The sequence below is a fragment of the Biomphalaria glabrata genome, chromosome 15 (genome assembly GCF_947242115.1).
Source record: "Biomphalaria glabrata chromosome 15, xgBioGlab47.1, whole genome shotgun sequence".
Lineage (NCBI taxonomy): Eukaryota > Metazoa > Mollusca > Gastropoda > Planorbidae > Biomphalaria > Biomphalaria glabrata.
In genome coordinates, this window is record NC_074725.1 from 27,997,471 (window position 1) to 28,024,529 (window position 27,059).

The 27,059-nt window shown below is 38.3% G+C and overlaps 2 protein-coding genes across 2 annotated transcripts in view; one reads left to right on the forward strand and one right to left on the reverse strand.

Annotated features, from left to right (window-relative positions):
* The window catches only part of LOC106051369 (uncharacterized), a 117,742-nt gene that overhangs the window by 82,042 nt on the left and 8,641 nt on the right, over window positions 1–27,059 (reverse strand). The gene's annotated exons all lie outside the window — the stretch shown is intronic.
* The window catches only part of LOC106060275 (uncharacterized), a 295,644-nt gene that overhangs the window by 26,255 nt on the left and 242,330 nt on the right, over window positions 1–27,059 (forward strand). The window contains exons 2-3 of the mRNA XM_056012021.1: window positions 3,085–3,243; window positions 4,238–4,385. Of these exons, the coding sequence (XP_055867996.1) occupies window positions 3,085–3,243; window positions 4,238–4,385 (307 nt within the window). The remainder of the gene's footprint in view (window positions 1–3,084; window positions 3,244–4,237; window positions 4,386–27,059) is intronic.

Genomic DNA, 27,059 nt, shown 5'->3' on the forward strand with positions numbered 1-27,059 from the left:
CACATTGACTGTGACATTGTCACTAATATTTGTAATAAAGAGTGGACAGACTGACTTCGTGTTTGCAGTTCTTTCATTAATATATGTTGTTATCACATAAAATGTATATGCATTTTAATCTTTTCAAAGAAAGCTTTCCCATTTCTACGGGCATGTGAGTGAGAACAGGTTTTGTCAATTTCCTTTGCTGCAAGGTGAAACTTAATTCTATTGAAATGGTTGAAAAGTACAAGACTTATTCATTAAGTGTGAAATTTTTAAAACACATTCTAAGACGTCAAAAGCTTTTTTAGTACAGAAGATGATTTAGCTTCAGAGGACGTACCTGCAAGCAAATTACGAATTGAAAGGGAAGTTCAAATCAATTCTTCCTCGGGAGTTTTGTGGGTCTTTGCCTGAAGCTGTATTTCGACTTGCAAAACACATTACATTACCTTATTCATTTCACTTTTCTTTAGACACTCTTATCCTATTTTTTTGTTAGACTTCTTTGATTTCATAGTCCGATCGTTAAGGAAATAAAAGTAAAGTTCCCCTATCGGAACTCGCGATCTATAGAGAAGATGATGTAAAGGTCATCTGTTTATGTGGCCAATGGTTGACGAGGGTGTCTTGTGGCCAGCACAACGCCTTTATTTTTCCCCAACTTATGTCAGGTATCCCTTCGAGCTGGGAGGCGCCCTACAGCACTCGAAATTAAAAATCTCAGTCTTCACCAAGGTTAGGAAGCCAAGCGTTTTATCACTCAACCACCGCGCCTTCTTCGACTTAGTCTGATGATGGAGGAAGTGCGCCCTTTTTTTTTTCATTAGGATAAGTGGACTCAGCTTTGTCCTACTTATTTTGCCTCGTCCAATGCAGACAAAACCATTGTCTGCCGTGAGCAATAATCGCCATCTCTTTTGAAACCTTTCCATCTGTCTGTAAAACGTTTATGATACTTTTTTTTCCGCCATAACTTTCATAATACTTTCTTAAAACTTTAACTCTTTCTCTCCTAACTGACGATGTCAGCGTTGATTCCACCAGAATGTGGTAAATAATTATGGAGAGAAAGAGTTAAGGATACTTTCGTATATCTTTCATAATACTTTCATATTTTTCTTTAAACGTGGTCGCGAGGCTAAGTACGCTTGAACTTGGCTCGGCTTGGCTACCTATGAAGGGGGCTCGAGTTTGAGACACCCCTATCGAGCAGAGTTGTGATTACTGAACGCCTAAAGGCAGCACGGAAAACCTTCTCCAATATACCCCCTGGTCCACAAATGAGATTGGACCGTAGCTACATGCTATAAGCATGAAAGAAGCGCTATATTAAACTTTTAATTTAATTTATTTAGCTTTCATGATACTTTCTTTTAGCTTTTATGATACTTTCTTTTAACTTTCATGATACTGTCATTTAACTTCAAAGATACTGCTTGATAATTGTTAAGATACTGGCCAATAACGTTTTATTCTACTGTTTGGTGACTGTGTGCTTAAAAATTACAACAAAGTCACTGTTCTGTATCTGTTCCCCTTCAGTTTGGCATATTGTGACAGTTTGTGACAGTGTGACAACATATTGACACAACAGACGTAAAGCCTGTGCACAGTGACAAAGAAAAGTTTTTTGACATCTGGCCTGACATATGACATTAGCTGTATTGGAACTGTAAAACAATGTACATAACACTGCGGTTCTCACCAAACACCAAATTGCAGGCTGGAGGCAGGTCATAAGTGAATCAAACACAGTGCCTCGGCACCGAAAAATGTGTGTGCGTGTGTGTTGCGGGCGGGGAGCTGTTTGAAAATAGGTGATCCCCCTTGTGTTTTTTTTTAATTCATAAAAATTTAAATAAATTGTCGCCTTAGTATTATTATTATTAATAATATTATTATTATAGCTTTTATAAAGGGGTTACATTCATGCTTATAGCATGGTCCAATCTCATTTGTGGACCGGTGGGAGGGAGGTGGTATCTAGGAGTTGGTTTTCCGTGCTGCCTTAAGACGCTCTAGGTAACCAAGTCAAGCCAAGTTCAAGCGCACTTGGCCTCTCGACCACGCTTTCCACAACTTTAACTATAACTTTAGGTCACAAGCATTCCTGTTCCAATGTTATATTTCCTTCAATGTTATATTTCCTCCAATGTTATATTTCCTCCAATGTTATATTTCCTCCAATGTTATAATTCCTAAGTAGGAGTCAGTTAAGAGACTAGTCGCTAGAAATATTTTCGAAGTAAATTTTCTATTGGGGCTAACAGAGCATCTGTCGTGACTGGGTTGGTTGTGAGATATAACTTTTTGATGTAAAAAAAAAATGTGGGTAGATTTTTATTTAAAAACAACAACAAAACAACAACGAAACTATACGGCTTTGACGAGTTTCTGCCTTTCATTTGACGTTTGCTGTCTGTTTTTTTTTAAATTTTAATCTATCAATATATATAATTCTCTTCTTGCCTCAAGAGTTTTGTCGAGTAGTAAGAAGTATTTCTGTCCACGAGAAAACAAGAGTAGTATTCACACTACGGATGACTGGCTGCGCGCATGACTGTCGTTTAAATTTATCAAACCCTGCCCGCTCCCATCCCCCTTTGTCTTGCTGGAGGTTTGGACTAGGAACTAATCTAAGTAATCTACTATATGTAAATAGCACGGCCGGACTTAACCATTGTGGGGCCCTATGCGAAACGGATTTCGCGGGGCCAAGTTTGGGTAAGGAAGCGGATAATAAGTAAAATTTAAGAGTTTTTATCTCCATAGTGGGGCTCAAATCAGCTCTTGATTAAGAGACGTTTAAATGTGCACATCAGTCAGACTGTTGTAGACCACTTTCACATCTATTATTTGTTAATAACACGAGCGTAAACATTATAGGTTATACATCTTCAACACTGTCCACTCTTGCATATATATATATATATACACACACATACCTGCATGAAAAATATCTACCCTTTTTTAATAATGTTCATAACATTCGTGTTTCGACGTAAAAAGTGTAATTTCGTTTCTTTTATTTTCTTCCTAGTTTTTATCATGCACTGACCGATTCTAATTTTCTTTTTTTTTTTTTGGTTACATCACCAGATATTTATTGAATTTCATGAGGCGATTGATAAAACAAACAAGTTATCCCTCCTGCTGACGACCAGTGAAGCGGGAGATAACCGTCTAAGCAGTCTGCCTGTTCTGCTTGATTACACAGTTTCTTCCCTTGGCTCGGAGGAGCTCATAAGCTTGAAACTGGTAAGTAAATCTTTTGCATGTTTTTATTTTTATTACTCATAGGCCTATATTCTTTTTGTGCACCAATAGTCATAATAATAATAATAATCATAATGATTATTCCCCTAAGAATCTATGTGCGTTTTAAAATTATAACATAGCCCCCCCCCCCCATCCCATTTTAGTATGTTTTATCACTATGTCATTAACAATGCAAAAATACGCCAGGTTTTTTTAATTTTCAAATCTACAGGCCAAATTAACAAATTGATTTAAAAAAAAAATTACTAGCCAGGATGCCATTACAAACATTTATGAAATGCACCAAGTTGTACAAAAGTCATTACGTTTATTCGCTCTTTATGATTGATCTCTATTTAGATTTTAGAGCTTGTGAATATCACTTATAAAATTTGTTTCGTTCTTTCCAAATTTGTACTCACTATTTTTAACGTGTACAAAAATAAAAAAAAATTGGTCATGTTGATCCCTAATTGGTCTAGGCATTGAGTGAGTGGTATCAGCGTGACCAGAGCCAATGCATGGGGTCTCATGATTCTCATCACAGACGTGCCCTTGTTGAAGGCGACTAGCAACGGAATCAGCGATTCTTGGCGAGATGCGACTTCTGGCATGACATGCGTTGCTGTTCTCATTAAAATGAGCCGTATCGTATCGTGTCGTGTGACACGTAACATGATACGCGGCCGCTCTTTCACTCCACCCCCACCTCCTTTTTTTTTTTCTTCTCTCTACCGCACTTCCCTTTAAAAACATATGACATGATTGCGCTGTTACTCTAAGGGAAATAATTTCCTTTTTTCTTAACCAAACATATCCGATTGTTTTTCTTGCCGCCTCTATGTTTGCTGTGACTTCGTATCGACTAAACATCCACCGTACCCCATACCTCTCCCGCCCCCCCCCCCCTTATCCCAACCATCGCCACGTTTTTTTTTTATATTTTTGTTTTGCTATATTTATATACCATAAACACTGACTAATGCATTTCCAGGGTTGGCAAGGAGAGGCACCAAGTCCACAAGTGGCGCGCTGTCAGACAGAAGAAATCTGGACTTACGCCTGGCCTCCCACCGCTCTGCTCACGCTTCTATTAATAGGCGCGCTCTTTGGCCGCGGGCGTCGACGCAGGGGAGCACGAGGTAAGTGGAAAAAAAATGTCTGTCCAGGAGCGTTATATGGGGGGGGGAGGTTAGGGGAGGGGTAACGTTTGCTGCTTTCTCGTTGGATTAATAAAAACCCACTCAGACATTGATCGATCAGGTGTCATTCATGTGTAAATACATGCAGATAGATAATAAACACAAAAGTTCTGTGAATAGACCTCTATAAAAGAGATGCACGCATAGAAGCGGGCAGGCGGCATTGCAGTAGATCAGCGGTTCTCAACCTTTTATGCTCGGCGACCCCTTTTTACAATCCCCACTCTGCCGCGATCCCCCTCAACACACACATACAGCAATAGAAGAATGGACAATAACAATCCATATTTTCGATGGTCTTAGGCGACCCATGGCAAATCGTCAATCGACCCCCAAGGGGGTCGGTCGCGACCCACAGGTTGAGAACCCCTGCAATAGATCAATAGGGATGTACAGGCACGGATAGTAGTGAAAAAGATCTGTATCATTTGAAATGTGTCCGCATTCAATGGATATCACTTGGGAGTCCTTACTATAGTTATTTAAAAGGAACCTAGGGGCATATTCATCTAGAAATGTGGGCTTTTAGCTGGTTAACACGTGTTCGCATGAATAATTTTTTTTTAGAAATACTAAGACATTGTTTTCGAGTCCAAAGACCCAGCTTTGACCTACATATTTTCTCAAACATTAAGTGAACAAAGTGGAAAGTATGTATCATTTATGCTAGACTTCATAGAACTGGGCAAAGGCAGACAGTGAAAGGACGTGCAGATGAAAGAGGAGTCTGATTAGATGAAAATAACTTTCTTATCACTCTGTTTATCATTTTTGGCGCCTGGTTCTGTTTAGATTTAGAGATTTTTTTATGTTGCTAATTTCTTTTCGCCTATATTGAATTCAACGTTCGGAGAATAAATAATAATAATATATAATAATAATAATTAGAAGCTATGATTGGGAGAGAGTGGGGGGGGGGGGGGTGGAGAAAGAAAGTGAGCGATATATTTATAATTGAATTTAAATAAAACTTAGGTTATTACACTGGAAGCGACGCACCTCCGAGTCCCCCACCGCTGACACCAACTTTTCTAAAAATGCTTACTTGAATCTAGCAAAATATTCTAGTAATAATTCTGTATTTGAAGATCACCAATCAGACAGTAAGAAGTAGCTAATGGTCAGTTTATTGTTAAGTACTCAATTGATTTTTTGGGTTTAATTCACGCGCTTCAACAGGGCCCACACTTCAGCTGGTCTGGTAGATTCCCTGGCCGCCACAGGGGATCCTGTTGACCAGCTCCTTCCATTCCACATCTTGCCGCTTTCGCCCTGTCTCTCATAAATAAGGGAGACCATTCATTCCTTGAAATGCATACTACGACAAAACCTGGACTGGATCTAATTTTAGTTTGACTTTAAAGTATCTTTTTTTTTTTTTCTCTTCTGCGTTCTTATCAAGTTCTTATTAATCGGGTGGAGGGTTCAGATAACAAGTTTTGCTAATTTATCACAGTACCATTAACAGTGTCCACTGAGGAATTAATAGATTGTCCTCTGTCTAGGCTAGTAATGAGTAGCTTGGTAGTAGGTAGGTCTATTTTTGCCTTCGTGTCATCGTTAAATAGTTGACTTGCTTGTTTTGATAAGTACAAGTTTATGTCAGGCATGACTAGTCATCACACAAAGATGAGGAGAGATACAGAGAAAAAACAGAGAGCAAGAGAGTGCGTGTCAGAGAGAGTGAGGAAACAGAACGAAAATTATTAATAAAGGAGAGAGAAAGAGAACGAGAGAGAGAGAGAGAAAAAGCGAGAGACATAGAGAGAGACAGAGAGATATATAGAGAGAGACAGACAGACAGAGAAAACAGAGGTACAGAGAGAGAGAGAGACAGAGAGAGGCAGAGAGAGAGATTGTCGAAAGAATTAGTATAGAGATACATCTTAGAGAGAGAAAAAGAAGAAAAGAGGAAAGAAATATTATAGAGATAGGACATTTCAATGAGAGATATATTAAAGAGAGAAATAGTACAGAGATATGACAGACAGAAAGGAGAGAGAGAGAGAGAGAGAGAGAGATTGCCGAATGAAATAGAAGAGAAAGAGAGATATGCGAAAGTAATCGGATAGAGATAAGACGAATATTTGAGAGAGATATTGCCAAAAGAAATAGGATAGAGATAGGACAGATGGAGAGACAGGGAAGGGAGGTAGAGAGAGAAGAAAGAGAGAGAGAGAGTTAATGCTAGTGATGGTAATAGGTCCATACAAAAACACATAACTGACGTCAATGCAAGGTTTCGTACTTAGGACAGAGATGTAAAAATGATTTCCCTAAGTCTGTAGATCTAATAGCTTTGAGGAGGAAACAGGTGAGAGAAATGTAGAAAAAAATGAATTGCTGTGTGTGTGTGAGCGTGTGGGAAAGTGTGTGGGCTTGTGGGTTTGGGGGGGGGGGAGTTGTCATTACTACTACTGGTTCAGTGTGAGTTTCTACGTTGATTTATTGATATACCTATCAATTTATTGGTTTACACATCAAAATTTGCTCCATCATATTGAAAGTACTAAAGCCTACACACCAAACAAGTGATAACTGAACTAAGTTTTTTTTGTGTGTGGGTGGGTGGCAGTGAAAATACTTTTGTGTGTGTATGTGTGGGTGGCAGTGAAAATATTTTTTTGAACCCGATGTTACCGAATTCTCGTTTATTTTAAAAATTCTGGAAACGTTTGTACATTATATATGCGGGCCTCCTAGATAGATCGCTCTCGTGGTGGCCGAGTGGTGCAGAGCTTTTGGTTTTCCGAACCTCGGGGTCTTGGGCTTAAATCCCGATGAATTTCTTCATTTTTGTGACGCCCTTGAGTCCACCCAACTCTAAAAGCTACCCGACAATATTTGGGGGAAACGCGAAGTCATGTTGCTTGTTGTGCTGGCCACATGACACCATCGTTAGCTTCGGGCCTCAGAAACAGGAGCTTTAAAGCATCTACATCTATAATTCTTTTCTTCCCTCAACAGTTTGGACGAGAATCAAGAGGTAAAAGGAAAGATCACTCTCTTATTTCTGCGCTGCTATTTAGTATTTGTAAAATGTTTGTTTGTAAAATGTTTTACTTTGTATATTCACCCGTCACGAAATAGCAGGGCCGGACTTAATCATTGTGGGGCCCTATGCGAAACAGATTTCGCGGGGCCGAGTTTGGGTAGGGATACGGATAATAAGTGAAAATTAAGAGTTTATATTAGAAAATACACGCGTCTTTGCATTTTATTCATACTTTACAACGTACATAATTACTTTACGAACCTTGCGTGTAGCGAAGTCATACAGTATATCATACAAATTTTGTTTCCTACATAGATCACACTCAATAGCAATAATTACCAAATGTTTCAATCTATCTTCGAGAATTGTTGACCTCAAGTAATTCTTCATTAGTTTGAGGCTCGAGAAGCTTCTTTCACCAGATTCCACAATTACATAATTAATACATGTATTGCATAATGCTGTTTTTTTTTAGCGCGTAGGATTTGCGTTTTCCATATTAAATGACACCCGAAAATGACAAATTTTTGTCTATATATTTCAGGAGATTATTTTTATGAGTTTTCAAAAGGTTTTAATAATTTCCGGATATTTCCAGAACTTTTTCGTATATTTTGCAATTTCAGGAGATTTCCAGGAGCTCCTGGTAAATCAGGAGGCCGCGGGAAATCTGTTGTAAGTTATATAATGATTTAATTTAATAATTTACACCTAGAATTAGCGCGGGTCCTATAAAAGTGCGGGACCACTGTGGTCGCATAGGTTGTAGTGGCTTAAGGCAAAATAGCTGCGTATGCTACGCCGTGGGTCGACAGGTCTTCTTATAAATCGCAAGGCCTTGTTGGGACTTTGCTTCTTAGTTAATAGAACTATGATCATAATTATATCATCGACCCGCGTGTGACTATTCTTTATTTCAATTTCCCTAAAGTACATTTCACGAATTTTAAAACCATAATACATTCGTTTATTCTGTAACTTTGAAAAAATATGGAAATATAATTCAATCCTTTTTTGTATGCATGTATTTTTAACCCACTCTAAATTCGTATAAAACCCTCAGTGGCCACATCATATCCCAAGTTTCTTGTCTTTCTTTATTTGTCCAATCATACAGCACGATTTCGTTTGTCGTCTGCTGACCTCGGTGTAACACTAGAGTTCTCTCTGTTCTTACTTCCCTTGGATAAATCACCTCGCTGTGGAGGCTATCGATCAAGGGACAGAATGAAGAAGCGGAGAGGCTGTAACTCAATCACAACTTAAAACCTTCCCAGCATCCTTCACTCTCTTTTCTCTTTTCTCTACTCAAAACTTTGTTGTTGGCTTGAAGGTTTAAAATTACAAGTCAAATGGATGATATTTTTTTTTGGTTTGTTTCGTTTATAGATTGACAAAGTGTTCTGAGGTCACAATTTTGCACCCAAATATCCAAGCAGATATTTCAAGTCTGCCTTCGACTTTTCTATCTCGTACCAAAACGAGGCTTAAGTGAATAACAAAATCAATTTCACAGCAGAAGAGTTTCAAATTTTGAACTTTGATCTTGACTATTTTTTTTTGTTTGTTCCGTTTATAAACGGACGAAGGCCACAGCAATGAATTGTGGGGTTTAAAATTTTACACCCGAATATCCAAGCAAGTCTGCTATCAACTTTAACCTTGCCTCGTTTTCAGAGCGAGGCTAGAGGGACAACACTTTCATATCCAAAGAGTATACAACTTTAAAGTAAGTTTTAGAGAGTGTACTAATCCATTTATTAGCTCAGCAAAATTGAAAAGAAAGTTAAATACAAGAACTCTTCAGTCGAAAGTTACATTTATTTGAACGTTTTCAGTTCTATTTATTCACAGTGTTCAGGTTGGAAGGTTGCCAGATACATAATGAGCCAGAACGGTACATAAAGCCAATAAGTGATTAATTTATTTTTAATGAACACAACGTTGGGGTAAACATTAACATGCATTTCAGCGTAATGAAACTAATTAAAACACATACACACATACACATGCACATACACACACATATGCATGCACACACACACACACAAACACACACACATATGCATGCACACACACACACACGCACAAACAAACACGCACAAACAAACACACACACACACATGCACACACAAACACACACACACATTACACACACACATTACACACACACACACATTACACACATACACACACACACACTTAAAAGCGCTTTAAAAAACTATTAAATGTTGACATCGTCTTCACTTAACTTCACTGCTAACTCTTTCTCTCCTAACTGACGATACCAGCGTTGATTCCACCAGAATGTGGTAAATAATGACGGAGAGAAAGAGTTAAGGAAATTAAAAAGAAAATACTTTTTTTTTTTTAAAAATCGCAAAGCTTATTTAAGGCATATTTGTATCAATTAGTTTGGATCAGTCATGTCATTGAATTTGTAAAATATCTTGACCACCAATTATAAAAAAGCATGTATATAAATAAAAAAAAAAGGGGGGCCTCAGACTTCTTAGGCCAACTTGGTAACCACTCTACTAGTGGAGAGCTTATGAACAAGGAAGATTGTTTCTAACAAGTCTCGTCCTATTTTTTTCAGGTTTGTGTTCACTAAAATTTAGACGACCTACAAAGGGGATTAATTCAGCTTATACCACCACTTCAGTCAAGTACAATTTCTTTCCCTTGCTCGAGATGCCAAACAAAACAATTAATTACCAATAGTTAATTTAGTTTTTCTTTTTTTATATCTAGTTTTTGTGTTGTCAGTTAAAAGAATTGTGCAAAATTTCAGTGTGGGAGAAAAAACGTGTACAAACTTTTTACCAGACAAAGTGAGTTTGTATAAACTTTATAAAAAGAGATGCAAACGACTATTTATCTGTTCTTCTAATGCATATTCGTTGTTTTTTTTTTAAATATTTTTTTATCATTATTTTATGCACATATATGTAAATCATTTTAAAAACAATACAAAAATATACAAAAGACAGATTGTATGACTAAAGCTCTCAGCAGAACAATTCCATGTATCCGATTTGTTAACATTTCGGATTTTGAGAATCCTTTTCAAATTGCTTGAGAACTCTGTAGAAACTGTATTGAAAGCTCCGTGTATTTCGAGAACCCTTTGGAAATTGTGTTGAAAATTTCTTTAGAAATATATTTGAGACTATTTTGGCCGCAGTAACAAGCAACACATCGATAGTTTAACCAGGACTTTGTAAATAAGCGTCGTCCCACGGGTTTACAGGCCAGTGGCTCTTCCCATCAATCGGGATTATAAAGTTATTACGTCTCTCCGTTATTTGAACCGCGCAATGGAGAGAAAATACTTTCCATGTTTTTGATGTGCTTTAGTTCCTAAGCGGAAAACACCCACAGATCCCCCCCCCCCCCATTAAAAAAAAAAAGAAACTTAATTTTAAAAAATGACCACTGGGATCAGGATGTCTGTGAGTGTGTGGGTAAGAATGTCTGTGAGTGTATGGGTCAGAATGTCTGTGAGTGTGTGGGTCAAGATGTCTGTGAGTGTGCGGATCAGAATGTCTGTGAGTGTGTGGGTCAAGATGTCTGTGAGTGTGTGGGTCAGGATGTCTGTGAGTGTGTGGGTAAGAATGTCAATGAGTGTGTGGGTCAGGATGTCCGTGAGTGTGTGGGTCAAGATGTCTGTGAGTGTATGGGTCAGGATGTCCGTGAGTGTGTGGGTCAAGATGTCTGTGAGTATGTGGGTCAGGATGTCCGTGAGTGTGTGGGTCAAGATGTCTGTGAGTGTGTGGGTCAAAATGTCTGTGAGTCTGTGGGTCAGGATGTCCGTGAGTGTGTGGGTCAGAATGTCCGTGAGTGTGTAGGTTAGGAGGTCTTAGAGTGTGTGGATCAGGCTGTCCGTGAGTGTGTTGGTCAGGATATGTGAGTGTGTGGGTCAGGATATGTGAGTGTGTGGGTCAGGATATGTGAGTGTGTGGGTCAGGATGTCTGGGAATGTGTTGGTCAGGATGTATGTGAGTGTGTGGGTCAGGATGTTTGGGAGTGTTTGGGTCAGGCTGTCCGTGTGTGGGTCAGGCTGTCCGTGAGTGTGTGGGTCAGGATGCATGGGAGTGTTCGGATCAGGCTGTCTGTGAGTGTGTGAGGAAAGGTGGGGGGGGGGAAGGCTTCACTTGTGTTTAAGCAATCAATAATCTACATGAGACACCTATGACACCTTGTCATAGTTGATTAACTCGAGCCTCGTGCTGGCGTTATGCGAGCATGGTAAGCGGTCTCTAAGCTCGTTGTGCCAGGAGCCTGCAGTTGAGATAGTTGTTGTGACATGACATCCGAGTCGGCATTACAACAGCAGTTGTATAAACACAGATTGAAAGCATTGTTTTAATATAAGTATCCCAAACTCATACACACTATATAACCAACAAGATAACAAGCTTATATTAATGTGTATCGATTAGTTTGGCTCAGTCATGTAATTAAATTTCTAATAGATCTAGGCTAACAATAATAAATCTGTGCAATTACAAATGTTTTTTTTTTTACCAATTGTTTTTGTTTAGCGCAATTTCATGCTTTTATCGTTTCTCAATACGCTATGATCCTAATCCTATCACTGTCTGTACCAGTTGGAAAGAGGTAGACAGAACGTGGTGTTTGGGTGATCGCCTTTTAAATGTATTTAAAAAAAAAAAAAAAGGGGAACGACCTGACTTGGAACTTGTGGGCTAAAGCCTTCTCAAGCCAACGCTGTAACCACTCACTAGTGAAGAGCCTATGAATAGTATATGTAAATCTAGAGTTATCTATTGTTTTTATTCCATGGTTGTGTTCACTTAGCCTAAAACGGAAGCCTAATATATAGGGGACTTATTCAGCTTATATTTCAGTCAAGTACTAATACTTTCCCTTGTTTGACATCCCAAACAAAGTAATTTATTACAAATAGTTAATTAACTAATTGTTGTTTTTTTTTTTTAATTGATTCTTGTCTTGTCAGGTCAAAGAAAAAAATTGTGCAAAATTTCAGCTTGATCCGAGATTGGGTGTCCGAGAAATAAGGTGTACTTTAGGCCTGACAGACAGAAACACAGACAGGCAGACAGAGTGAGTTGATGTAAGCTTTGTAAAAAGAAGACACACACAACACTTTTCAGTATCTTCCTTGAAAGGATGATGGAGTAAGCTCTTGAAGTTTACGAGGGTCATAACCCGGGACCATCTAGAGAACAGCCCAGAGCGCGTAGGCACACGACCAGGCAGCCAACCTTGGCGTTAACATCTTAAGTTTTTGTGATGTTACCCTCGACATGTCGGCAAATAGTTGGTCGAGAATGTTTTGAGCGTTCATGCTTCCCGGCGAGCTCGAGATAACAGTTGTAAAGTTGGGGTAAGCTGATCAGACATGATGGAAACTCGAGATGTCATCCCTTCTCTTTCAGATTAAAGTCAAGATCAATTTCTTATTTTAAAAAATTGTATTTCCTTGGGTCGTGTTTGCTCTCGTAGCTCCCCCCCCCCACATCCTCTCCCGCCAAGATTCACCCATTTAATTCACCTGTAGCCCCGTCAATGTTGTTGTTCTAACCGAATCTGTTAAACAGTGTTGAAGAGGTTTTCACCGTCTGCTGATAAATGGTGACTTTTTATTTCGTCCATTCAGATACCGCACGGTGTCCGGTGTTACAGTTTTCTTTTATCACCACATTTTTTTTTCATGTAATATTTTTGCGTTTACTTCTCCTTTACCAAGTTCACTGTTAACCCTTAAAGTGCTGAGCTGTTTTACAATGAGTTTATACAAAATGGAATTGCATTCTGTTGTTTAGAGGCTAAAGTACCACACGCGTTTTAAGGGGTTAATGCTTATTGGAAATTCTCTCACATGGAGGCAACTCCGTAAATAACAAGTATTTTGATGTACCTGTAAGCAATACAGAACTTGTTGTTTTTGTTTCACGTTATGGGATAGGGGCACTGTAGGGTCGATTATTGCAGATCTGTCATGTTTATAATTAAATTAGCGGTATATATGTAACAACAACAAAGCTTATCTTAAGGCAGGGGTTCTCAACCTGTGGGTCGCGACCCCCTTGGGGGTCGATTGACGATTAGCCAGGGGTGGCCTAAGACCATCGAAAATATGTATTGTTTTTGTTTTTTCTTCTATTGCTGTATGTGTGTGTGTGTGTGTGGGGGGGGGGTCGAGGCAGATTGGATGATTGTAAAAAGAGGTCGCCGAGCATAAAAGGTTGAGAACCGCTGTCTTAAGGGAAGGAAAAAAAAAGGATGACTTGCTAACTATAGTAAAAAAAAAACGCTAACTAAAACTCTATGACCATAGTACAAGGTCTTCGCAAAGATATTCCTTCAGGGAACAGTACCAATAAAAAGAAGAAGAGGCAGACAGAGAAAGCGATGGGAAGACAACATAAAAGAATGGACGGGCCTGCCTTTGAAAGTGCAAAAGACAGAGAGGAATGGAGAAAGATGGTCGGCTAATCTTGTGTGGTGCCCCAACGATTACCAGAATATGGACATTTTCGTATTATTATTGTGTTGCTACTCGAGCATGTTGCGTTCACTTCGGGGCGACCTCTCTTGTAGACGTTCTGGGGGACCAGATTATCTGGGATAAAGTTGCCGTGTTGCCCCTTTAGGCGCTCAGCGAACTCATCTCGAGTTCAATCTGGGATTTAAAATTCATAGTCTCCACTGGGACACAAACTGGAGTATCCCTCGGGGTACTCATCCACCGGGATGAACAAATAATTGGTTTGAATGAACATAACCATATCAAAAAATAGTTGTCTTTGGGACAGTCAAGGAAAGATAACTGAGAGTATAAATGAGGAGGTATAGTTATATATATATATATATTTATTTATTTATTTATTACATAATGGTTCCTTCTGTTTTGGAAGACAATGAATGCGCTCCGATAAGTCACTGGTTTTAGTTTCTTCTTGAGACGGGACAGAATCTGGTGTGGCTAATCAAGCCAATTCTGAAGCGGCAAAGTCTGAAACAGTTCGTACATTTGTATGCGTCTGTTTTAGGGCTAGCTGAAAGGACAGCTTTCTTTTTCTTTCTCTCTTGACTAAAGGCCGCTTCAATTCTTTTGCTCTCTTCGAGGTTCGTACCAGCACGCACAGTCTGTCTCCATGCTGTCCGGTCTTGGACTATCTACTCTTTCAAGACCTTTTTTAAAAACTGTCATTTTAAAAGTACCGGATTAATGAAAGGTAAAGACCTACTTCCATGATCGTATAATATTACTTATTGCCAAGAGTTTAAGTGCGTGAACTCGGTTCTAAACACTTCAACTTCCGGTCTCTCTTAACGTTAAATGAAATATTTATTGGCGAACTTTTAGAAGTATTCAATTTCAGAGAGCTTCAATCCCTTGATATCGTACAGCTGAACTAATGGCCAGAGATCCATTAGAGATGTTGCGGCCCTCAAATAGATATATTCTTAAATCCAAGAGAAACAAAACAACAACACAAAACAGAGCTGCCTACTATATTTATGATTCAAGCAGTTATTTCGTAGATAGTATTATTATTATTATTATGTTAGAAACGAACGAGTAGTCATTCTCTGGCGCTGCCAGGGTCGAGTTTCGCTAAAGAGAAACAAAATTCATCGTAGTCCCTTTAACAGTTACCACTATGGAATTTTCTGGTGATGTGGCAGGTCTGCAGCAGTACCGCCCTCTGACAGGCAACGAAGATGTTCCTAGGAATGTTAAGGGCCTTGAAGGTGTCTGTGAGGTCAGTTGTTATTATCCCCTCGGTTGATATAACAATGGGGTATATTGTTATTTTGGACAATTTCCATAGACGCTTATTATTATTATTATTATTATTATTATTATTATGTTAGAAATGAACGGGTAGTCATTATTATTATTATTATTATTAAATTATTATCATCACCCACTACTTTGGTTGCTTTTGTTGATATTTACAATTAAGATAAAGTGCTCTCTTAACCCTTAAAATGCATAGCTGTTTTACAATGAGTGCATAAACAATGGAGGCTAACGCCCTTAAGGGTTAAGAGTCGCGGGACATACATTTGAAACACACTTGAAACTCCAAAAGAAGAGCTCTTACTGAGACCGGCGCAGACGACGCAAAGTTAAATAGACCCCTCGGGCGGACAACGGCCTTGTCTGTTTTCGATGTGGCCAAAATGCAGATGGCTTGGTAAGCTTGATAATAGGAGATTCTGCACTTACCCATAAACTTCGCAACTGAAGATAATGCCTTATTGTCTATCTATCTATGTATCTAATTCTCTTCTTCGCTCAAGAGTTTGGACGAGAAGAAGAAGTAAAGGAAAGATCACTCTTTTATTTCTGCGGATAGAGTTATCCCACGAACTTTACGAGCCTTGCGTGTAGCGAAGTCTTACAGTGTATCATGAAAATTTTATTTCCTACATAGATCACGCTCAGTAGTAACAATTACCAAATGATTCAATCTATCTAGGAGAATTGTTGAACTAAAGTAATTCTTTATTAGTTTGAGGCGCGAGAAGCTTCTTTCACCAGATTACACAATTACGGCTAATGCATAATGCCGTTTTTTATTTATCGCCCGTAGGATTGGCGTTTTCCATATAGAATGACACCCCGAAATGACAATTTTTGTTTATATATTTCATGAGATTTGTATGAGTTTTCAAAAGATTTTTAATAATTTCCGGAGATTTTCATGACTTTTTCATATATTTTGCAATTTCCGATTTTCAGGAGCTCCTGGTAAATCAGGCGGCCGCGAAAAATCTGTTATAAGTTATAAAATGGTTATATTTAATAATTTACACATAGAATTAGCGCGGGTCCTATGAAAGTGTGGGGCCCACTGCGGTCGGATAGGTTGCTGTGGCCTATGGCCGGCCCTGCCAAATTGCGGTGTATGCTACGCCGCCGGTCGACTAGTTACTAATACTGCTACTAAAATATGAATCGCTATTCTTTCTCGGGCACTTCCGAAATCAAGAGGAAACAAAATTTACTGTAGTCCCATTTACAATGTCCACTGAGGAATTTATTACTCTCGTATTATTTACAAATGTTAAATGTTTTTTTTTTCTTTTTGTGTCATTATATTGTATTTCTATATTTTTTTATTTTTTTTTTTCTATTCAGATAACAAGCACCGATTCTTTGTCAATTTACGTTTGCTTAATTAAATAAAATCATAAAACTAGTTTTGGCTAATAATTCACTACTCAAAAAGAAATACACTGTTGAACTTGTCTTGAGTGTTTTTGGCAATTTAATCTTCTACTGATTTAAGGAAAAAAAAAGGAAACAAATAATAAAAAATATATATACTCTAGTGACACTCTAGTCGATTGAATTAGCAATGTCGCAAACGAAAACTTGTGACAAACTTTGTCAATTCGATGCAATGTATGTACGATTGACTTAACAATGTCGCAAACGATATTCTTTTGTTTGATATGGGTCACATTCTAGCCTTAATCCTAGCAATGATCTCCGACCAGACCTATTAGTCAACAATTTTCTTTGATTATATTATTCACCGCTTAGAGTTCCCCTCGCCAATGTATTCACCGCCATTATTTATATAGACACCTTAAAACTTACATTCAGTGGCGTAGCTAAGGGGGGGGGGGCTTGACCTCTTTAGGGGCCCCTGCATTTTGACATTCGACATCATGACATGAGATAATGGCGAAAATATTTAATGTGAAAACAAATTTCGGACGCTCATCTGGGGGAACCCCCTCCAGTGGGAGCCCGGGGAGATTTTCAAATTTGGAACCCCCCCTCGACCTACCCTAGCTTCGCCACTGCTTACATTCCTGTCATTTCTGAATGCACATTTTGTAATTCTTTGTGTGTGTTAATTTTATCTTTAACCCTTTAACTACCAAACATTCTGAACCCTTTGACCGCTGCATACCGCTTGTGTTGCCGCCAAGTTGTTGAATGGTTACGGTGTGTTAACGTTGGGGGGTGGGGGGGGGGGACTTTGAAGTCGGTGCCATTTTTATTGTGCATGAACGACTTGCCTCCCCTGATCATCGTTACGAATCATTGAGTCTACAGTTTGTTAGTTGGGTTTTTTATTTTCGTCGTCAAGAAAAAAAAAACTTGATTACGATAATCAGGAGATTGGCATCCAGCAGGTAAGCAGCCATCTTGATACGGAAGGAAATAGTGACTTTAAAAACGTTTGCTCAGTTCTTCTCGCCTAGAACCACAGGCGCCAATTTGAACCGCTGCGTTTCGGCGAATGTCTCTAATGAGCTGTTTTGCCAAAAGGTTAACGAATTGTCTAGTTCTGAGCTGAGTTCTTAATTTGCGTATCACTGTCGATATAGTCACTGAGAGTGTTTTGGAAACAATTAAACGAAATAATAATACTATAAGAAAGCGAATGCGTGAATTTAAAAAATAGTATGAATGGAGCTATCAAAATAGTTAATCGACCTAAATCCATTTTTTAATAATAAAAACATTTGCTTGTAGGTCTACATATATTCAGATCTAGATCTAATATAATAGATGTAGACCTACTATTATAAGAGTGAATTCAAAGGCTCAAGAAGCTTATTAATTATTGTATGTTAGTATATTTAATATCCCCCATATAGAGCCTCATGTAGCCTATCCAGTCATAGTGTGTTTACATAGCGATGTGCACGACACATGAAGGGGACTATTAAAATGCATGTCAACATGGAAGCTATAGCGAACGAATGCATGAAAAATGCTTTAGAAACACAAAATTTGAGGGGTAATTTGATTAAAATATGAAATGAATGGACTTTATTTTGTATGTTAATGTGTTAAAGTATAAAGTAGGTCTTTCCTCTTTGAATTAGATCTAGAATTAGAGTTAGATCTAGGCTGTCTAGAGTCTAGACTTAGATGTTGGCTTCGATAGATGAATGGGATTATAAAGTACGTCAGGGCTTCTAACCTTGCAGAGAACGAATTTATGTAAAAATGCTTTTGAAAGACAAATTTTCAGCTTAGTTTTATTAAATAATGAAATCAATAGACTATATTTTGTAATTTTCATGTGTGAAAGTAAAAAACTATCTGTGCAAAGTGTAGTTCTTAAAATTAGATCTAGATCCTTTCGATCTTTTCTCATATAAACATGGTAAACATGGCCTAGATTTATAAGATACAAATACTTTAAAAGAGTTGGGCAACTTTTTTTTTTTGAGGTTCTTCAGTTTGTTTAAGGGCTACTATACATACTTTACGGTTCCAGTTAGTACCCAAGGAAAATTTATGCCAAGTTTTATCAAGATTTGTCAAACGGTTTTAATTTCTATGCGGGACATACATACATACATACACACGCTTACTTTCTACTTTAAAGTATATGTATATTATATATAGTTATATATAGTTCGTCCATCATTTTCCGATGATAACTTCTGTCATCCAGGGGGCTGAGGGCTTTGCACTTGGATTTTGTGCCTCCTCATGTGGCTAGTGAGACCTATGTGAGCCCGGAATGTTCGGCTGCACACTGGGCAGGTTATTCCAGCTGGAGCTAGTGTCATTGGCCTTGCTTTTCTTCTCTGGCGCTTTTCTTCTGCCAGCGCTGTTTTCTTGTCCTCAGCAATTTGTGCGCCAGTTTTCACAGCGCGACGCCTTGATGCTTTGTTATGTGCTTCCGTCTCCCAGATGGCTGAAGGCTTTCAGAGAAGCTTTGAGGGTGTCTCTGAAGCGTTTTCTTTGTTCACCCTGTGAGCTCTTCCCTTACTAAATTGGCCACACAGGGATCGTTTAGGTATGCGGGGGTCTTCCATTCTGCAGATGTGACCTACCCATCGCAAGCTGCGACTGCATCAGGATTGTGAGGATGCTTTGCAGGCCCGCTCTTCGAAAGACTTCAGTATCAGGTACAAGATCTTATTTCAAAATTGGATGCTGGAGCTAGAACAGTCGGCATGGAAATCAGTACAGAAAAAAAGCAAAATACTAGTTTGCGTTGAAGATAGTTTGAGATGTTGCATGCAGTTGAATGGCCAAACATTAGAAAAAGATTGACTCATTTCAATACTTAAGGTAAAATATATCATCAGATGCAAGATCACTAAAAGAGATAAAAAAAAAACTGTTTACAGCTTGGAATCCGCTTCCAAAAGCAAACGGTGGAAAATCTGGAAGAGTAACATCAGCTTCTCGTTAAAATTACAGCTGTATTGTTCGCTAGTGTTCACAATAAATTACTGTCGTCCTTTTTTTGCGTCCACTATCTAGCATTAAATCTTCGCTAGCGGCTAGATGCCCCACACTCTAGCTTGTAAATCTATGCTAAATTTCAGCATCTAGCAATAAATCTGAGCTAGATGCCAACATTTAAATGTGTGATTAATGTCGATCTCAACCATTAATTATGGAAAGAATATAAAACTGGCCTTCTGAACATTTTGATGTTGTTTTTTTGTTTCTTAACGCTTTGTTTTGTTGTTATTGACAAACTCATTACTAATTGAGTCTCTCGTACTCTACCATTTCTCCTTCGTTATCTAGAGTTATCAATCCAAGCTTGGGAGGAAGCAGGAACAATACCGCTGCTCATTTGAAATTCGAGACTCAGCCAAACTAATGGCAGGGGTTCTAATGTTGGGTCTATATTTCTTGTAGCATCAGATAAATGCACATTCCTCGTCCCATATGCTAGGACAAATTTGTACAAATGCTCCTTCTTCCCTAGTGCTATTAGAACATGGAATGGGTTGCCTGAGCTAGCCAGGAAAACCAGTGACTTGGCAGAATTTAGGTCATTGGTTGATATGCATGACTAAATGCATGACGCGTAGGACGTAATCATCTTCTTTTTTTGAAGTAACGTCTGTATTATATAAGATAAGATAAGATAAGTTGCTGCATTTGAAAGCTGAAACATTTACAAGCCATCATCGATGGTACCGTTAGTCTCGACCTATCTTATTAAATACAGACGTTACTTAAAAAAAAGATTATAAGATTATATGATGCGTGTTCCTAGGTCAATCTAGTGATGCATTGCTAATCAATGACTTCAATTCTGCCAAGTCACTGATTTTCCTGGCTGACTCAAGCAACCCATTCCATGCTCTATTAGCATTAGGGAAGAAGAAGCTTTTGTACAAATTTGTCGTAGCATATGGAATAAGAAATGTGCCTTTATCTTTGTGTCTTTCTGAGTATTTTATTCGGTTTTGTTTTCGTATTTAAAAATTATGGTTTAATGTAGGATAATTGCTACTTTACTTTTAAGTCTTTTGTCGTCAAGGCTTTCTAAATTTAGTGATTTTACTAAAGGTGTTACTCTAGTTAAATGTTAATATTCTTTTGTTATGAATCTCACTGCTCTATTTTATGTCTGTTCCAGTTTCTTAATGTTTTCTTGACTTGAGGGGTCCCAAACAGAGGATGCATATTCTATTATTGGCCTAACCAAGGTTAAATATCATTTTAGTTTTATGTTCTTATTTGATTTGTAGAAATTTCTTTTAATAAACCCTAATGCTTTGTTTGATAGTAATATAATGTTTGTACAATAAACATTGGAAGAGGGACTTAATGCATAGTTGGCCTCTTTTAGGCGTAGAAAAATCCTGGTCAAGCGAGTGTATAATCAACTACATTTTATAATATTCGAATGATAGGCCTTTAGATTTTGACCATAGACATAAATAAATAAAGACTGGCCGATAAAAGAGTTTTATGAAACGAAACTTGTGACTTGCAATTTTGTGTACTTTATTATACAGCATTTATGAGCAGTATAAAAATTAAGTATTCATATCTATTTCAGCCATAACCTATATAAGTATTACAATATTTTCACTTGTGTTTTTTTTATCTCTAAGACTGAAGATCATGGAACTTTTCAGAATGCGGAAATCCGACAACAATAGATGTACATGTTTTCAAGTTACATGAAGTTACTTCTTTTTTGCCAGCCTATATTTATTTATGTCTATGATCTTGACCATAGACATATATATATAGACAGGACGATAAAGAACAAATTATTATCGGAAATATTTGGGAAAAGATAAGTTTGTAGATCCACATCACAAACCTATATATATTTGCCTATGTCTATGATTATAAAACAAAGACAAAATATTGGGAATATGGCAGTTTTGCACTTTTCAAAACTAAAGATCAAAGGTATATATTGGCTGAAATGTTAGTCCTAGAATTTATAGCTCAATCGCCGCCATTTTTTTTTCACATAGATATAGTACATAAAACATATTGACTCCCCCCAAATAAAAATAACTTCCTACTTCCAGTCTATATTTATTTATGTCTATGATCTTGACTTAGAAAACGATGCGCACAATGTTCTTGAACATTATTTATTTAACTCTTGAATGAATGCGGAAATGCCCGTTCAAGATAAATATTGACATGTTCTCTAGCCAAATTTAAATTTATTTCTTTTTATACTATAACACATTTCAACGGTCAAACCATAGTTTCCCCCAGTGTGGCCAACGAGCTGGTAATTCTTTTCCCAACGATATGCATGAACTTTCAAATGCTTAGGAAAATCGTTACAACCGTTTTCGAGATTCGTGTCCACCCAGGTTTTAATTTCCACAAGGGGACATGCTGACCACAGGTATTGTCAAAAATGGCTAATACGTGTCCACAGTTTCTCTTTGGACGTCAGTGGTCTAAGGGCAGTTGGGACGTTTTTTCCCTGTTACTTGACAACGTTTAACTAGGATGCTGTTTGGCCAGCACAACGACCCTCTGCGGATCAACTCAGTGAGAACCCAGGCACGTCAAGTCTATCCCAGTAATCTCGACCGAAAATCGTGGTGCCAGCTATCTGGGGCTGAAGCCTGCCACCTACTTATCGTCACGTGATTGCTAAGTCAGTCTACTGTCCCGTCCCTTACAGTCAGCTAACATTTAGTCCAGATGTGTTTATTTGGAGCGGCATTACGCTTGACTTTCATCCCGTTTGAAGGAAAAAAAAAATTCAGGATTCCCCCCCCCCCTCCAAAGCTGGAGAAAAGTAGCCCACTACGTATGTAACAAACAATAGTCTTTAATGACCCGTATATAGTGGTGGCCGAGTGGTAAAGCGCTTGGTTTCCGAACCTAGGAGTCTCAGGTTCGAATCTAGGTGAAGACTGTGTTTATGAATTTCGGGATTTTTATGACGCCCCAGAGCCCACCTAACTGTAATAGATACCTGACATTAGTTGGGGAAAATAGAAGCGGTTGGTCGTTGTGCTGGCCATGGGACACCAACGTTATAATCGGCCATAGAAACAGATGACCTTTACCTCATTTGTCCAATAGATCCCACAGTTTGAATGAGTTTCTATAATTTCATAATATAATAGACTTCTACATAGTCTTGTTTAGTGGCTTATTTCATGATATAATGCATATCTACTTAGTCTTGTTTAGTGGCTTATTTCATGATATAATGCATATCTACTTAGTCTTGTTTAGTGGCTTATTTCATGATATAATACATATCTACTTAGTCTTGTTTAGTGGCTTATTTCATGATATAATGCATATCTACTTAGTCTTGTTTAGTGGCTTATTTCATCATATAATGCATATCTACTTAGTCTTGTTTAGTGGCTTATTTCATGATATAATGCATATCTACTTAGTCTTGTTTAGTGGCTTATTTCATGATATAATGCATATCTACTTAGTCTTGTTTAGTGGCTTATTTCATCATATAATGCATATCTACTTAGTCTTGTTTAGTGGCTTATTTCATAATATGATACATATCTACATAGTCTTGTTTAGTGGCTTATTTCATAATATGATACATATCTACATAGTCTTGTTTAGTGGCTTATTTCATAATATGATACATATCTACATAGTCTTGTTAAGTGGCTTATTTCATAATATGATACATATCTACATAGTCTTGTTAAGTGGCTTATTTCATAATATGATACATATCTACATAGTCTTGTTTAGTGTCTACTATTGTTTCCTTGCTACTAACTAGATCTATATGTTTGACATTTTCTCTACTATGGAGTTCGGTTGTCTACTTTTCCGTTGGACTCACTCGCCCCACTTTTGTGTCTTTCCAACTGGGTCACACCCTGAGCCGTTCTTCAATTATTTATTCTTTAATCCCTGGGCGGATCTGTAACTTCACCCCTGGGACTCTCTCCCCAGTTGTACCATTTGATTATCAGTCACGTGCAAGAAGAAAGCCCGGATGTTGCCTCAAGTATTAGTTTTATATCTTTTTTTTTTTTTTTTGGAAATAAAGAAGGTGGGTGGGTGGATGGGGGTGAGTGGGTTTAAAGAGAATTTAAATAAATGACAGCGGAAAATGATTCTTCGAATAATTTTGAAATTCTGGATTTTTAGGGTGTCTTTTTTTATATAAAGTCAAGGCGGTGTGGGTAGGCCACAAGACATTCTCGTTAACTTTCGGCCATAGGAAAAAAATAAGAAATGACTTTTACATGACAAATGACTTTTACATGACAAATGACTTTTAACATGACAAATGGCTTTTACATGACAAATGACTTTTACATGATAAATGACTTTTACATGACAAATGGCTTTTATATGACAAATGGCTTTCACATGACAAATGACTTTTACATGACAAATGGCTTTTAACATGACAAATTACTTTTAACATGACAAATGACTTTGACATCATCTGCCCCAATGAACCGAAAGTGCTGAAAGAAAAACATGACACACACACACGCATGTATACCTTTGTGAGAAACAGTGTTAGAGAGACAGAGAAAAAGTAATAGAGGATGCTAGAGAGAGAGCGAGAGAGAGAGATAGAGAGAGATAAAGGGAGATAGAAGGATATAGTGAGAAAGATATAGTGAGAAAGAATTATATATATATATATATATATATATATATATATATATATATATATATATATATATATAAGATATTATATATAGAGAGAGAAAGAGAGAGAGAGAGAGAGAGAGAAAGATAGAGAGAACATACTTTTGAGAGTGGAAATGAAAATCCTTTAAGAAGTATTTAGATACATAATGGTTTGGCGTTCTTTTAACTTTTGGCACTTAGCGTTGAAGTTAAATCCTTTAAAACAACAACAACAACAACAAAGATTTTGATCTTGAAAACGGCTTAGTTTTCCTAGGCTTCAGCTAATTAAGAACGAGTTAAATTTTCGTATTTGATCGTCCAAGGCTCTAGTGAAATCGATCCTGGTGTTAATGATGTTTTGTTATTATGCTAGCACGACATTGATTAGTGATTAGGGTTGACGAAGAAGTTTATATTGTGGATGGCTGGACTATAGGGAGGTCTTCTGTCAGAACCAGAGTGTGGATGGCTGGACTATAGGGAGGTCTTCTGTCAGAACCAGAGTGTGGATGGCTGGACTATAGGGAGGTCTTCTGTCAGAACCAGAGTGTGGATGGCTGGACTATAGGGAGGTCTTCTGTCAGAACCAGAGTGTGGATGGCTGGACTATAGGGAGGTCTTCTGTCAGAACCAGAGTGTGGATGGCTGGACTATAGGGAGGTCTTCTGTCAGAACCAGAGTGTGGATGGCTGGACTATAGGGAGGTCTTCTGTCAGAACCAGAGTGTGGATGGCTAGACTATAGGGAGGTCTTCTGTCAGAACCATCTTCTCTCAGAACCAGAGTGTGGATGGCTGGACTATAGGGAGGTCTTCTGTCAGAACCAGAGTGTGGATGGCTGGACTATAGGGAGGTCTTCTGTCAGAACCATCTTCTGTCAGAACCAGAGTGTGGATGGCTAGACTATAGGGAGGTCTTCTGTCAGAACCATCTTCTCTCAGAACCAGAGTGTGGATGGCTGGACTATAGGGAGGTCTTCTGTCAGAACCATCTTCTGTCAGAACCAGAGTGTGGATGGCTAGACTATAGGGAGGTCTTCTCTCAGAACCAGAGTCCCAGCTTCAAGTCTAGTCATAGTTTTTCTATACAACAATAAACAGTTGGCTGTCTAAGCGTTGTTGACCTGACCACACAGTATATGCTCGTCACAAACACAAACCTCATTTCACCTTCCAGACTCTCTCTTCAAAAAAAAAAAAAAAAAGCTCAAATGAAATAAACTGTTTGGGATGAGGGGATAGAATAAAACATTTAAGTCTTCACAAACACTAATCGCATACTAATCGGAACACGGACCGCCCCCCCCCTCCCTCACCATTCCTTACCACTTAAAAACGCCCCCCCCTTTTTCCCCTCTAAATTTTAACGTTACATGATGAAGGTAAGCATAATTCAGTAGCCGATTGATCGAGACACGACTATTGATGAGTCCTAGCCAAGCGGCTCGTCTACACAATTTCCTTCTCTTTCCTTCCCCCCTTTTGAAACGTCTAGTTTAGCGACGCCCCCCCTCTCCACGCCCCCCCCCCTTCCCCTTTGCTATTTCCTTAATTTCTTCGTTTCCAGTCGTCTCTATCCCCACTTTATCGCTATAGGCCATTAGGTAGAGCACAGTTGGGGGTTTTCTGGTCAAAGTCTGACCATTTTGCAGGACAATTATCTCCCCCACCCCCCCACCCCCCGATGTCTGGGAGCAGTGGAAAGAGGAGCGAGCGAAACCTGAGCTCCATTTGAGATGTCTCGCAGACATCGGGATGATTGTACCCGGGATGTCATCACTGGCATTGACTCTCTACATCCTCTTGCATCCTAAAAGCATCTCTTCTATTAGTATTATATGATACGGTGTCTAATTGGCTGAAACCGCCAGATATGATGGATCTTTTTGTTTGCCTCCATAGATAATAGACTACTAGATAACGAACCAAGAACAAATGGGCCTACACTTTATACAGTAACACATAAATATCGACACAATATTCATTTATAAGTTACGCCCATTATATAACAAGGTAACTATACACAGGGGCAGGGCCGGTCTTAGGGCACTGCAATTTATGCGGCCGCAGTGGGTCCCGCACTTGCATAGGCCCCGCGCCAACTCTAGTTGTAAATTATTAAATTAAACCATTTTGACTTATAACAGGCTTTCCGCGGTCTCTACGATTTTCCAGAAGCTCCTGGAAATCTCCCGAAATTGCAAAGTATACGAAAAAAAGCCATGAAAATCTCCTGAAATTATTAAAATATCCTGAAAACTCAAAACATGTTCTGAAAAATAGACAAAATTGTAATTTTGTGGTGTCATTCAATATGGAAAACGCCAATCCTACTCGCGATTAAAAAAAAAAACGGCATTGTCAGCTTTCATTTAATAAAAATAATATGACGAATTTTAACCAAAACAGTAAGTTCCAATACTTAATTTACTGTAATAGTCACTGGCATACAAATATAGATCTACATCTATCTTGATCTCTTTTTTAAAAAAATCAAAAGCCATATTTTGATAGTCTATATCAGTGATGCCCAAATTACGGCCCGCGGGCCACATCCGGCCCGCGACGTGGTTCCGTCCGGCCTGCCGAAACGTCGGCATAAAGTGTAGAAAAAAAAGTTGAACAATGTATTTTTCCCTATGTTAGGATCTCACTTTTTCTTTGATGGATTGGTACCCTGACCTGCGTTTATAAATTGGGACTCTGAATGTAATGTAGAATCTACCAGGAAAAGTGGGCGGATCTTTACTTTTTTTT